At 37.3% G+C, this 12,862-nt stretch overlaps 1 protein-coding gene across 3 annotated transcripts in view; it reads left to right on the forward strand.

The window, feature by feature from the left end:
• The first annotated feature begins 7,854 nt into the window (after nucleotides 1-7,854).
• LOC121406998 (RING finger and SPRY domain-containing protein 1-like) overlaps nucleotides 7,855-12,862 on the forward strand; it is a 31,395-nt gene continuing 26,387 nt past the window's right edge. The window contains exons 1-2 of one of the 3 annotated variants that reach the window (XM_041597883.1): nucleotides 7,855-7,875; nucleotides 11,726-12,289. In XM_041597883.1, the coding sequence (XP_041453817.1) occupies nucleotides 11,820-12,289 (470 nt within the window). In that variant the 5' untranslated portion in view covers nucleotides 7,855-7,875; nucleotides 11,726-11,819. Of the gene's footprint in view, nucleotides 7,876-8,169; nucleotides 8,293-8,705; nucleotides 8,804-11,725; nucleotides 12,290-12,862 lie in introns of those variants that run through there. The other 2 variants (XM_041597882.1, XM_041597884.1) reach the window with 2 other exon arrangements.

The following is a 12,862-nucleotide window of genomic DNA, read 5'->3' on the forward strand; positions in this document are numbered from 1 at the left end:
AAAAGGGAAAGAAAAAAATACTATTGTGATCCTCGTGTGTCTAATTTTCCCCCTACTCATTCCGCTTCAACCATGCACTCCCTCCCCGGGCTCCCTCCACCAGTGGCGTTCACAGGATTTTGAAAGGGAGTGGGGGGGGGGGGATCAAGGTTCAAGCTGAATGAAATTTTGAGGAAGAAAAAAAAGGTCTTCACTCTTCACTACGGGTCGTTTCCTACCCCAATATAACTTGACAAGAAAAAAAAAATCTTCACCACCAATTTTTACATCCTATTGTATCTCAAAAAAAATTTGACGAGGAAAAAAAGAAGAATTATTGGGGGAGGGGTTGAATTCTGGGGGGGTTGAGTATGAAAAAAAAAATTACATATGGAAAACTAGCGGACAGATCGATCAGGGGAGCGTTTCATGAAAGGACTTGTCAGACGTTTTATCCGACAAGTCCTATATATGTTATCCGACAGTTACTATATAGTAAAAGTTCTTCTCAACCAATCAGAATCCAGGAAAGTTGTCATATCTGACAACTTGTCGGACGAAAATACCCTTTTTTCACAAACAAATGTGTATCAATAGTTGATTCAGATAGAATTTCCGTCCCCGTGAAATGAACACTTAATTCTTCTATCAAATGACCATTATTCTTTTTATATTCAATTGGTGGGAAATATGGCACTTTATTACATTAAAATCACTCAAAACCATCCATAGTCAGGAATATGTATTGGAATAATGGGTTGGGGGACATTTTTATAGTACCCGGGTGGATTATATCCGTCGTCACGTCGCTGGGTGATGGTATCAAGAATTTCCGCCCAGATTATAATAAAGGGAACATTGTAAGGCAAATGCTCATGAAAGAACCATGGAGATTGGTTAATAAGGAAATACGGCACTTTTATCATCAAATCAGAGGAGATTTTCTTTGTGATAGTGATGTCAGAAGAGCAAACCTACACTCGACGTGTATTCAACATATTATAGGGCTGGACAGAGCTTTTGTGTACGTCGGTGTGTTGTTCGAGTCACAGCGGTTTTCTAGCTCTTTCCATTGCAGTGCTGAACATTTTATTAGGAATATATAAATATGTATACATTGTCAGTCCGAACTATAGATATAAATATATCAGATACCATTATTTTTGCCAACAAAAATAAATTTTATTCTCTGAAAGTTGGATATGTCTCTGAATATTGTGACGGGTCCATTATGTATACGAGGGGTGCAACCTAGCTTACCACTGCATAGGTAGGCCTATATAAGTCGGAAAATTAAGTTTTACTTATTCCTTTCACTTTATAATGATGTTTTAAATGTTCAAACAACGATAATTCATGAAATTGACACAAAATATTACGAATCAACGCTGAAACATTATTTGTGTATATATACATTTTATCCCTCTGTAATGCCACCCCCCCCCCCCCAATAAAGCCGCAATGGAACATTCTGCACCACTAGTCATTGATCGCGAGGTCTGCAAACATCGTCTCATTGCTATGTTTACATGTCCGGTGCACAGCATGCAAGTTTTGGATATGGAGGGGGGGGGGGGTGAACCACTGTTGTCTCCCCTAAGGGGAGAGGTCAGGGGGGTGAACCCCTGTAGCCACCCCTATATACGTACGCTACTGGGTCTGAAGATTGAGACTAAAAATACACGGAGATATATTGCCATTTGAAATTTGCATTACGCTAGTGTACGCCTTGTCATGACACCTTAAGATTTATAAATTCTTTTGTTTAAGATTTATGAATTACTTTGTTCACCAGTCATACCACTTAATTAAGTTCACAAATCAAGAAATTGGATCATCCAATACAATTATAACAACTGAGTTTGGAATTAATAAATACAAAATGGTCCAACCAACCCCATATACACTGATGGATCCAAAGTTCCAGAAAAGGGGTTATAGGTCAGCCGCTTTCTACAATACGGTATATATGTGCCTTATTTTTCCATTTACCAAGGAAAAGGATTATATCGAATTTCACATCTCGGAATCGATTGCGATTAATATTGTACTGCAATAATATATATATATATATATATATATATATATATATATATACACACACACATATATATATATATATATATATATATATATATACATATATATATATATATATATATATTTATATAGATATATATTATTTATATAGATGGAAAGTGCGCTATACGAATCTCATATATATATATAGTAAATAGTGGTAGTAAAATACGAGCTGTGATTGGCTGGATTTGTACCACGTGACCTCCCTTCAAAAAGTTATATTGTACATATGTACAATATAACTTTCGATTTTTGGATGGCAAAATCCATGATGGGGGGGCTTAGATTAAGGGATCTATTTACTATAATAAATAGTGAACGTTCTATCATACAATATTACTGGACTATATGAACTCCAAATATAAAATTATCCCTCGTGCAAGCCTATTTCACCTCGGCCTTCGGCCTCGGTGAAATAAACCTGCACTCGGGATAATTTTATATTTGTCGTACATATAATCCAGTATATTGTACAATAGATTATACACTATTTATATAATATATATATATATATATATATATATATATATATATATATATATATATATATATATATATATATATGTATATATATATATATGAGATTCGTATAGCGCACTTTCCATCTTAATATATAGTGTGGTTATTTTCAGTGATTCATTAACTCCACTTTAGTATTTACAGAATCGGAAAGACGATCCTATATCTGATAATATCACAGAAATTATGACTATTACAAGACTCAAATATAAGGTTTGGATCCCTGGTCACTGTGGAATAAAAGGAAATGAAATAAAAGACTCCTGCGCAAAGAAGGCTTTATTAAAAAATAAATAGAAAAAGTAATCAAATAACATTATCAGAAATTACGCAACTTATTTCATAAAGTTGTAAGATAGTTTGGCAAGAAAGAAACTATATTTTGATATTTCAGGCGCATTTTCAGCATGTAAAATAACGCTTTTGAATTAAATATTGTTAGTGAATAAAAATTTAATATATTCGAGGGTATTTAACTCTATGGAATGATCGAATCAATCATAAAGTAGTCTGCAGGCAGACCCTGATTAAAACTTTAATCAAAAAGTGCGTCTCTACGCAAAGACTACCACATGAGTGATAAGTAGGCTGCAATTCAGACCCTTCACTCGAGGGAAGGGTTTGCCCGGGGGGGGGGGGGCACTCGACCAAAAAAGAGGTAGGGGTGTGCCGCGGGCGAGACAAAAAACGGGGGCCTTGGAGCGGACTTATTAAAGGAGGGTCCTCGGAACGACAAATGTTTGTGAAAACGGGGGTCCCTGGAACGGGTCGCCTGCGCGGATTGCGTATTCATCCCTATGGAACGGGCATACGTGCATGCATGCAGCTAGCCCGGCGGTACGGGCGCCGGGTGTGCTCGCGCAGAGGCGATGGTCGGACAGCGCTCTGCGGCCGCTTTTCACCAAAAATGCAGCTCGCTTTAGCTGATCAATGCGACCGGAATGGCGTAACGAAAATTATGCGAAGCTTTGGAGCGGATTTCTTTCTTCTTTTTTCTCGATAAAAAGAAAATGCTATGCTTTGGAGCGGCATTTTTTTTTCTTTTTCTCAATAAGACAAAAATGATATGCCTTGGAACGGAAATTTGAGTGTAAAAATGGGCCCTCGATCCGCGGCGCACTATATGTATTATATATCGAGTGCCCCCCCCCCCAAGCAGACTACTCATAAGGCATGGCCTTCTACATCATTTAGCCACGGAAATAATACATCATTGTGAGCTATAGCTAGCGCGCGGAATCTCAGTTCATCACGGGGAGAAAAAAAAAGACCTCTGACGTCATTACAGAAGAGAAGTTCTCTAGTTAGCTTTCATATACTGTCTGTTTAACTGGCGAACTTCGCCGGGGAAACAGTTTCACCGCGGCGAAGTTCGCCGAGGGAAGTTCACCGGGGAAAAGCATATGGAAGGGGGTATTAGATTAATGAGGGTTCCATCAAACAGGTTTTTGTGATCATGGTGATGGATTTCCTGAGGTAGAAACTGTCAGACATTTTTATATTTCTAAAATATGGTTGAATGATCAATGCTTATTGTAGAATTGAATGAATCACAGCCAGGACAAACAATTAAAAAAGATGGCCCAGGGACAGAGAAAGCATTACGTTTCGTTTCAAGAACGAAACGTTAATAGTATAGTTTAGTGATGTGCTATATAGTATTATATTGTTTATAATTTATAAGAAGTATGAATGGGTATATGCTTGTATAAGTTTAATATGAAAAAAAATACATATGTATATATACGGTATGTATGTACTGTATCAAAGCAATAGCTTTGATCCATCTGAGGCATGGCGGCTTGTCATCGTTCAAAAAACCCACTTACACCCGACAAAGGAAAATGGTATATAGCGACAAATCTGTCTATCTGACGGTCAATCGGATCGGGTTGCCCTATATCATGTATATTATAGCCACTAACCCGTCTCTGTGGTCTAGTGGTTAATGCACCGGCGTTCAAAGCTGGGGGCCCGGGTTCGATTCCCGGCAGAGAATTTTTTCGGCATCACCAATTCCAAATTGTAGATAGCTCTGGGGAACCTTGATTTAAGCTACGCCTACCATTGTTCTCTTCGTCCATTTCTTTCACAACAATATTACATATATATCGAGAATATGCCTTGGTCTCGTATGATCGAGGTGCAGCATCGTAATGTGAATAAGTGTGACTTTGACAAAAGAGAGAGGCTGCAGGACGTAGCAATATTGTCCAACTCCTTTATTATGCCAAGCTTTCGACCGTGTAACCGGTCTTCCTCGGGGGATCGAGGGATACAAAAGAATATAAACAAAAATTAACGAAAATAAGGATGTCATGCAACATAAACACAACCTAAACAGGCATGCAACGGAAAAATACAAACGAAAACCAATAAAACTTAATAATAATTGAAGGAAACGTTTTTTTAGCTCAAAGATGTTTAACGGAAAGTGAAAATAGTATTTGAAAGTTACTTTGGATGGGAAGACCGGTTACACGGTCGAAAGCTTGGCATAATAAAGGAGTTGGACGATATTGCTACGTCAGTATATATATATATATATATACATATATATATATATATATATATATATATATATATATATATATATATATATATAATTATATATATATATGCAATATTATGTTCGCCACATGTAACTAACCAAGCCTATATACGCCTATAAAGTGTTATCGCCTTGTTGTTATTTAAAAGAAAAAAAATGTTTTAATGTTTAACCCATCTGTAAGCACAGGTATACTAGCGCCCTCGTCTATGCATTTTCAATTGAACACAGAATAATTGGCGGTATAAAATGCTTATTTTGGTCACATCAGATTTGATTGCAATTTCGTAAACTCAAGTTAACTCAAGTCGCAAAACAGAGTAGAAGTCGGGTATACGCAGGAAGGCAATAGGCCATATTCCTTCCCGCGAATGGCGTTGAAGCTTTGAATTTTAGAAATTTCTCTGAAACTTTAACGTGCTAAAATTTTGACATTTATGAGACCATAACTCGATTAAGAAGAAAAACGAGCTGCAAGCTAAAAGAGGGACTTATTTACCTTTTCCATGCTCGCGAAGCACGGAAACCTTTGTGATCTATTTCAAAAGAAAACAAAATTATGTAATTTCGATCATATTAAGCGCTTCCTTTATTTGATTAAGAAACGTCAGTGATATTAAAAATGTTAAATCAATGGCACAAAACAAGACAGGAGATGGATGTGCAGCGATATAGTATAAAGTTTCATATCGTACATACTTTTGCATACAGCACGGCACGAATTTAAAGAACAAGTCCACCCCAACAAAAAGTTGATTTGAAGAAAAAGAGAAAAATCCAACAATCATAACACTGAAAATTTCATCAAAATCGGATGTAAAATAAGAAAGTTATGACATTTAAAAGTTTCGCTTAATTTCACAAAACAGTTTTACGCACATCCTGGCTGGTATGCAAGTGAGGAAACTATGACGTCATCCACTCACTATTTCTTTTGTATTTTATTATATGAAATGTGAAATATTCTGATTTTCTCAATGTCAAGTGATACAACAATTAATTCATCTTAAACATGTGGAATTAGCATTGTTTAATACTATATGGTTCAGTCATGTTGGTCATTATTGTCATATCTTTTAAAAATGAAATATTGTATAATTCAAACAATAAAAAACAAAAGAAAAAGTGAGTGAGTGATATTATCGACTGTTTCATTTGCATGTCACTGAGTTGTGCAGATCACTGTTTTGTGAAAAATAAGCGAAAATTTAAAATGTCATAACTTTCTTATTTTACATCTGAATTTGATGAAAATTTCAGCACTATGCTAGTTTGATTTTTCTCTATTTATTCAAATCAACATTTTTCTGGGGTGGACTTGACCTTTAATGCCTCTCACTTTGAGCAGATATACTTTGCAAAAAATTTCTCGCTGAAAAGCAAAAGAAATTTCATTTGGGGAGTCGGGAAGTGACGGTAATATTGTTTACCCGCCTCGAACAGAAGAGCCGACATTTTGTGTCAATGTGATTGAAAAAAATACTTTTCATACTCTAAACCCATGTATAATTTCTGGCAAGAATATACGATTCCCTCAACCGGGAAACGGGGAAAACGGAGTATAAAAAAAGATGTAGGAAACAAAAAAAAAATCTGTATGAAGAGAGAAGATCAACGTTAACGTTTCGTTTAGGTTTTCATCCTTTTGACAAAAAGGGGAAAAACAACATAGCTATAACTTTCTTCCCTTTTCTCCTTTCACTTTTTTTCGTTTTTCTCCTCTTCTTCTGCTTTTGTTTTCTTTTTGGGGGCGTTTTTTGTTGGGGGGGGGGGGCGTCTCTGAGAAAAAAAAATATGGAGAAAAGACGATGTTCAGAAGTACCGTCCCAGAAATCCCCTTGAAAAAGGTTTATCTCCATGCATGCATTTCAAAACGTACCCAATTCTGGCAGAAATGTAATATGGTGATTTGAAAATATGTTTGCACCCAAATCCCCCTTGGAGATGTAGTGTCCTTTTTGGCTTATCCAACCCTCATCCCCTCCCCGAAAGTAGGCCTATATAAGTTCCATCATATCGCCCTAGCCTCAAATGCTATTGTGATTCAAGAAATTTGAACACTTATTCGTTCTGTCATAGTTAGAGTAGGTATATAATGTGTTATGTTTTGGGGCAGTATATAGATAGTGCCCGTTTTCTGCTGCCCCCTAAACTTTTAACTTTGCTACGCCGCTGCCAGGGCAGATCGAGATTGAAATAGCAGAGGCAAAAATGGCAGGGGTACACTGCAGGGGGTAACAAAATAATGGCAGAGACAAATTGAGGTGAAAATGGCATAATAAAACAAGGGCGTAGGCTGTTTTGAGCATGGGGAGGTGGAACTAAAGTGGTATATGGGGTGCACATCATTGGGGAGGTGGAACTAAATAAAGTTTGGAAAATCAGCTGTTGAAAGCAGAAGGGGACAGGGGTACACAATCATTTTCAGGTGTCGGAAGTTTTCTTTCTCAGCGGGAGGATGCACGCATGTTCGCTTATTTAGTTTACGGTACGTAGCAGAAGATGATAGCCTGCTAGATTTATACTATACGCACGCAGACCCTATATTGAAAATCAAAATCGATTCCGGACTCGATACTACTAAATATTTGTTTTCTCAAACTGTAGCTATATTACAAACATCAGTAGGCAAAGCTTTACAGTACAAGAACATTGCTGTTAAATGCGTTAATTAATTTTGTTTAGACTGTATTAATTGTTTCAAATGAAAAGGGTCTACGAACGGAAACAAATACGTTAGTCAGGTGACGTTTTTCAACAAAATGTGTTATTTGCTGCATGCTCTTGATATCAAGAAATCGAATTCTTGATATCGAGAAATTGGATTAAATGTTAAAACGGCTTGCCATACGATGAGGCGCCCATGGTGGCGCCCTTCCCAAGCGTTGTTCGGACACTCCTGTCTCGTACTTGTACACACCGGTATGTTATGGGGCCGGGCTCGGCGCGGCGGCGAACCATATACCCAACCGGTAGTCTCGACCTCGACTCGTATATACTCTCAGCAGTGCTCGCGCGCAAGTTAAGTACGCGCCTCGGCCTCAAGGAAAGGTCATTTCCTAGTTGATGGATTGGTTCGTTTTCACTTGTAATATGGCAGATTTCTTGCAGGAGGATAAGAAAAGCGGACGAAACAGTGACTTTTTCTTTTTTTGAAGTTGGTAAGATTTTCGTACACCTCCTAACGTCAGATCATCATAGTCATGATTGTTGTGATTTGTGTTAAATTATGTTTATAGTCATCATGTTCATGATCGATGTTTGTTGTGTTGATTACCACGACCCACTTGCACAGCCACAGTATACGGTATACCCAGTTGTTGTGTATCCGGACGGGTTGTGTGTCCGGACGATCAATTTTAGAATGTCTTTGGAAAAAAATTACAAGCGAAGTTTCATCAATTATTAGTACAAAATGTTAGGAAATATTATAAAGAACAAAACCGAAAATTATTAGAAGTAATGAATTCACATTTTTAGAGTAATCCACAGACAAAAAAGAAGGCTTCAAAAAGATAAACTTTAAAGTGTCCGGACACCCGACCCATCCTACAGTACAGCACTGCTCTGTGCTGTGGTGGTGAGTCAAAATATTGATGTGGTCCCCAAGAGGAGACAGAATTTGGAACTGAATATAGAGTCTTAGGCTGCGTTCAGAAGCATCCATACAATGTAGGTATCCATATACTATAGGTAAGAGTAAGACAAGTCTGACTGCGCACCTAACAATGGAATAATTTTGATTTAAATAGCAGTTTTGGTCATTAATTTTTAAGAGAAAACTTCTCAACTAGGGAGCCTTAGTTTGTAAAAAAAAATATGCTGTACTAGGCCTACATGTATGGTAGTGGATCGTATTACCGAACACTTCATGAAGTCAATCATATCACACACATTATTCTCATAAAATTCATCAAACTTTCACCATAAATACACAATTACCTACAAAATATAAAAAAGTAAAATATTTGCCGAAATCGTTTTTCTTTTTTACGATTGTAGCTTCCAATCGGACCCCTCTTCGCGTGTGAAATATTTTGGTCACTTGAAAAAGGTATCGTATTACCGAACGTGTGTTTTCTATGGAAAAATTTGAGAAAACAACAAAATCACTGATGTGCCATTTTGACCATATTTTATTATTTCTAGAATATTAAGACTTTGAAAATGTGTTTTTGACCATTTGTTATCATCTTTCTATTAAATTTCTCTGTGAAAGAATGTTGCAAAGTTTTGAGCGTATGAAATTATTTTCTGAGGCGTACGATACGCACGTTCGGTAATACATGGCCGGTCGGTAATACGATCACTCACTATACTATAATGTTAGTCCTATACTAGCGTTCTTGCCTATACTTGCCAGGATTTTTTCTTACGCGTGTCGGAAACCTGCCGATTTGGGGGTGGCCAAATTTGCGTGCAATGTTTTGATTTTCACATGCGCTGCGCTTTGTCTTTGATCCAAAGCCAAAGCAAAGTCAAGTTTCATTCCCAATCTGCGAAGTTCAATGTAATGCTGTTTTAATCGGTGGCGCACACCAATAGTCATTACCTAAAAATTATAACGGCAAAGATATTCCGAAAATGTTAAGTTGTTTAACTTCAGGGGTCTTTTTTTTCTGTCTGGACATGTTTTAAAGGTCAAGTCCACCTTGCCTGGAGGCATCTGGGGAGTAAATTCATCTACCTACTTAGGTTATCTTTTTAATCCAAGTTGGCAGCTCTATACTGTAGAGCTGCCAACTTGGATTTAAAAAATACTTGCATCTGCCAATCAGGAATCGCAAAATATTTGTTTTAATCAATAAATATCATATAAATTACTTTATGATATTCATCAACCGAGACAAATATTTTACGAATCGTGATATAATCGGCAAATGCAAGTATTTTTAAAATCTAAGTTTCAGCTCTGCACGCGAGTGTATCTAGTTATCGATAACAAAAGAAATAAAAATGGCGACTTTAACAGACGGGGTAAGTGAACGCTCTTGCTCTTAACTTTTTTCAATTTTACTAATATTTAATGAAAAGTAACAAAATTGCTAAAAAATGGGGGTAAACATAAAACTTGCCCATGTACATAACTTTGGGCAAAAAACAAAAAATAAAATTAGTGATTTAGGTCTAGGTTCAACACGGGTAATCGTAGCCTCTACAGAGAGGCATATAAAGCAAAGCCAGGCGTTAGGGGAGTAACCTACGTAGGTAGATGAATTTACTCCCCAGACGCCTCCAGGCTAAGTCCACCCCAGAAATTTGTTGATTCAAATAAATAGAGATAAATCAAACAAGCATAATGCTGAAAATTTGATAAAAATTGGATGTAAAATAAGAAAGTTATGACATTTTAAAGTTTCACTTATTTTTCACAAAACAGTTTAATGCACAACTCAGTGACATGCAAATCAAAGAGTCAATGATGTCCATCACTCACTATTTCTTGTGTTTTTTTATTGTTTGAATCATGCAATATTCCAATTTTTACCAATTTAACATGAGGGACCATCTTAACTGAACCATAAAATGTCATAACAATGGTAATGCCACATGTTCAGGGTGGAAGAAAACTTTGTTTCACAGGACAATGAGGAGAAACTTTGAATATTTCAGATTATAAAATGAAATACAAATGAAATAGTGGGTGAGTGATGTCATCAGTCTCCTCATTTGCATACCGACCAGGATGTGCACATAACTGTTTTGTGAAACTAAGAGAAATTTTAAAATGTCATAACTTATTTTACATCCGATTGTGAAGAAATTTATAAAGTATTATATATTGATTATTGATGAACAAATTGTTGCGCCTTCTACATTTTGTGCATTCACTTACCATATTCCATAACAAAAGTACTGTTTAATTTCTACATTAACTTGCAACACCTCACTTTAATCATGTCAACATTTTAAGCTTTAAGTTTAATAACGGTTCTCACTGAGGACTTAGCTGATCTTTGACATACAGAAAGTCAATCTAAGACCCCATTTGTAGGCAAAGTTTTGGCTTGATTGGATCGCATAGCACATGGTATGATCGAGAATATTTGCATAGCTTTGGGTGATCTTTTGGAGCTCAAACTTTGCGACAATGCGATCTTGAAAGATGTTTTCCCTGTTCCTGAAGTTGTAAACTTTGGACTGGAAATGCATTCTTGTTTGCCGCAAAATTCTGGAGAATGTTATTCTCTTTGAGAGAAAATATCTGGAATTTTTTTTGGTTGCCATCCAGGCAACCATTGAGGGACTTACAGGTTGCCTGCCGGAAGTTTTGGTTGCCAATGGGACCCGGGCAACCGCTAAAATTTGAGTCCTGATATCCATCCTCCGGTTAGCCTCAAAATTGGTATTTAGAGCCAACATCGAGTTCCTCACACGTATGAATAATTCGCTGCTGATTTCTAAACATTGCATGCCGGAGGGTCCGCTCAGACCCTCGCGCATGTGCATGCAATGTTTTGAAATCAGCAGAGAATTATTTATTGTGTGAATGTTATTATTAAACAGTTTAATATCTCAGATGATAATGAAATGCAACAAGTTACCCATCATCTTCCCTCCTAAAATTTCATTTTTTGTCTCTTGATCAATCAGGAATAATCTTAAGGAAGAACCTGAAGCAGAAGTGAAGAATCAAGTAGTGAAATGCCATATTGCCTCTAATCTTTAACTGGACAGCAATACATTCATGATTGTCTCCGCTTGGTACTCCTATCTTGTGTTGCGAGAGACGCTTGTACGGAAGTGGCCGGTGGTTTACCGTTTTCTCAGGTATTGCATCAATACCATGGGAAACTCATGTATCAGTAAGGACCACAGACGAAGAACTCTGGAGCATGGAGGCACCACGGATGGGGGAAATGGCAGCAGTAGTGGTGGAGGTGGTGGTGGTGGTGGACATTATTCTGATTATCCCTCCTCACATAGCACACCAACAAATCACAACTCAGATCAGTCAGGACAGTCCCTGAATGAGAACAGACAGGTTCGAGCTCAGGTCACCCCTTTGTACATGCTGGCTTCCAGGGACATGGCTGCCGCTCAACCTAGCTTTACCTCAGACATTTCGCATGTGCACAGTAGTGATGATGAGGAAATGGAGCATGTGAATCAACTCATGCTTAGGACGTTGCAAGTCATTAGAACTCTTGTGGATAAGTAAGTGTGCATTAGAAGATGTCATGCATGTAGATATTAGAATCCTACTTTTGCATTTCGTGCTGGCTTGGTATCTTTATCTACGATCTTGTCATACATGTTGTGGGGATCCAAGATGAATCTAAACCTAAACATTATTATCTTACTTCAGTGTAGGCCCGTTTTGAAAGTCCATTTTTGACGCACATGTACACTGCATTTTTTTCGTTTGTGTACATGTTGTAAACACGGCGATCAGCTATGTTACATGAAGTTCCGATAACTAGCGTTGTCTGAATTTCCACCAATAATTTATGAACTGACAATACTCACATTTTTTCACCGGATTTTTTTTCTTATAAGCAAATATAAAGTTTGATCAATCGGAAGTTTGTGTGGGCTATAGGAGATGACATTGACATAACTGCCACTTGATCGCTATCGAGGCATGGTCACGGCAAACAGTATACACTCCTATTCCAATTTGATTGTACCATGAATTTATTGTGCAATCCACAACTGGAGTTGACTCCTTACTGAACCCACTCTATTTGGTGTAGAAGGTTGGCATCTCAACTGAAGTGAGCAAATTGC

This window comes from Lytechinus variegatus, chromosome 2, assembly GCF_018143015.1.
Source record: "Lytechinus variegatus isolate NC3 chromosome 2, Lvar_3.0, whole genome shotgun sequence".
Classification (NCBI taxonomy): domain Eukaryota; kingdom Metazoa; phylum Echinodermata; class Echinoidea; order Temnopleuroida; family Toxopneustidae; genus Lytechinus; species Lytechinus variegatus.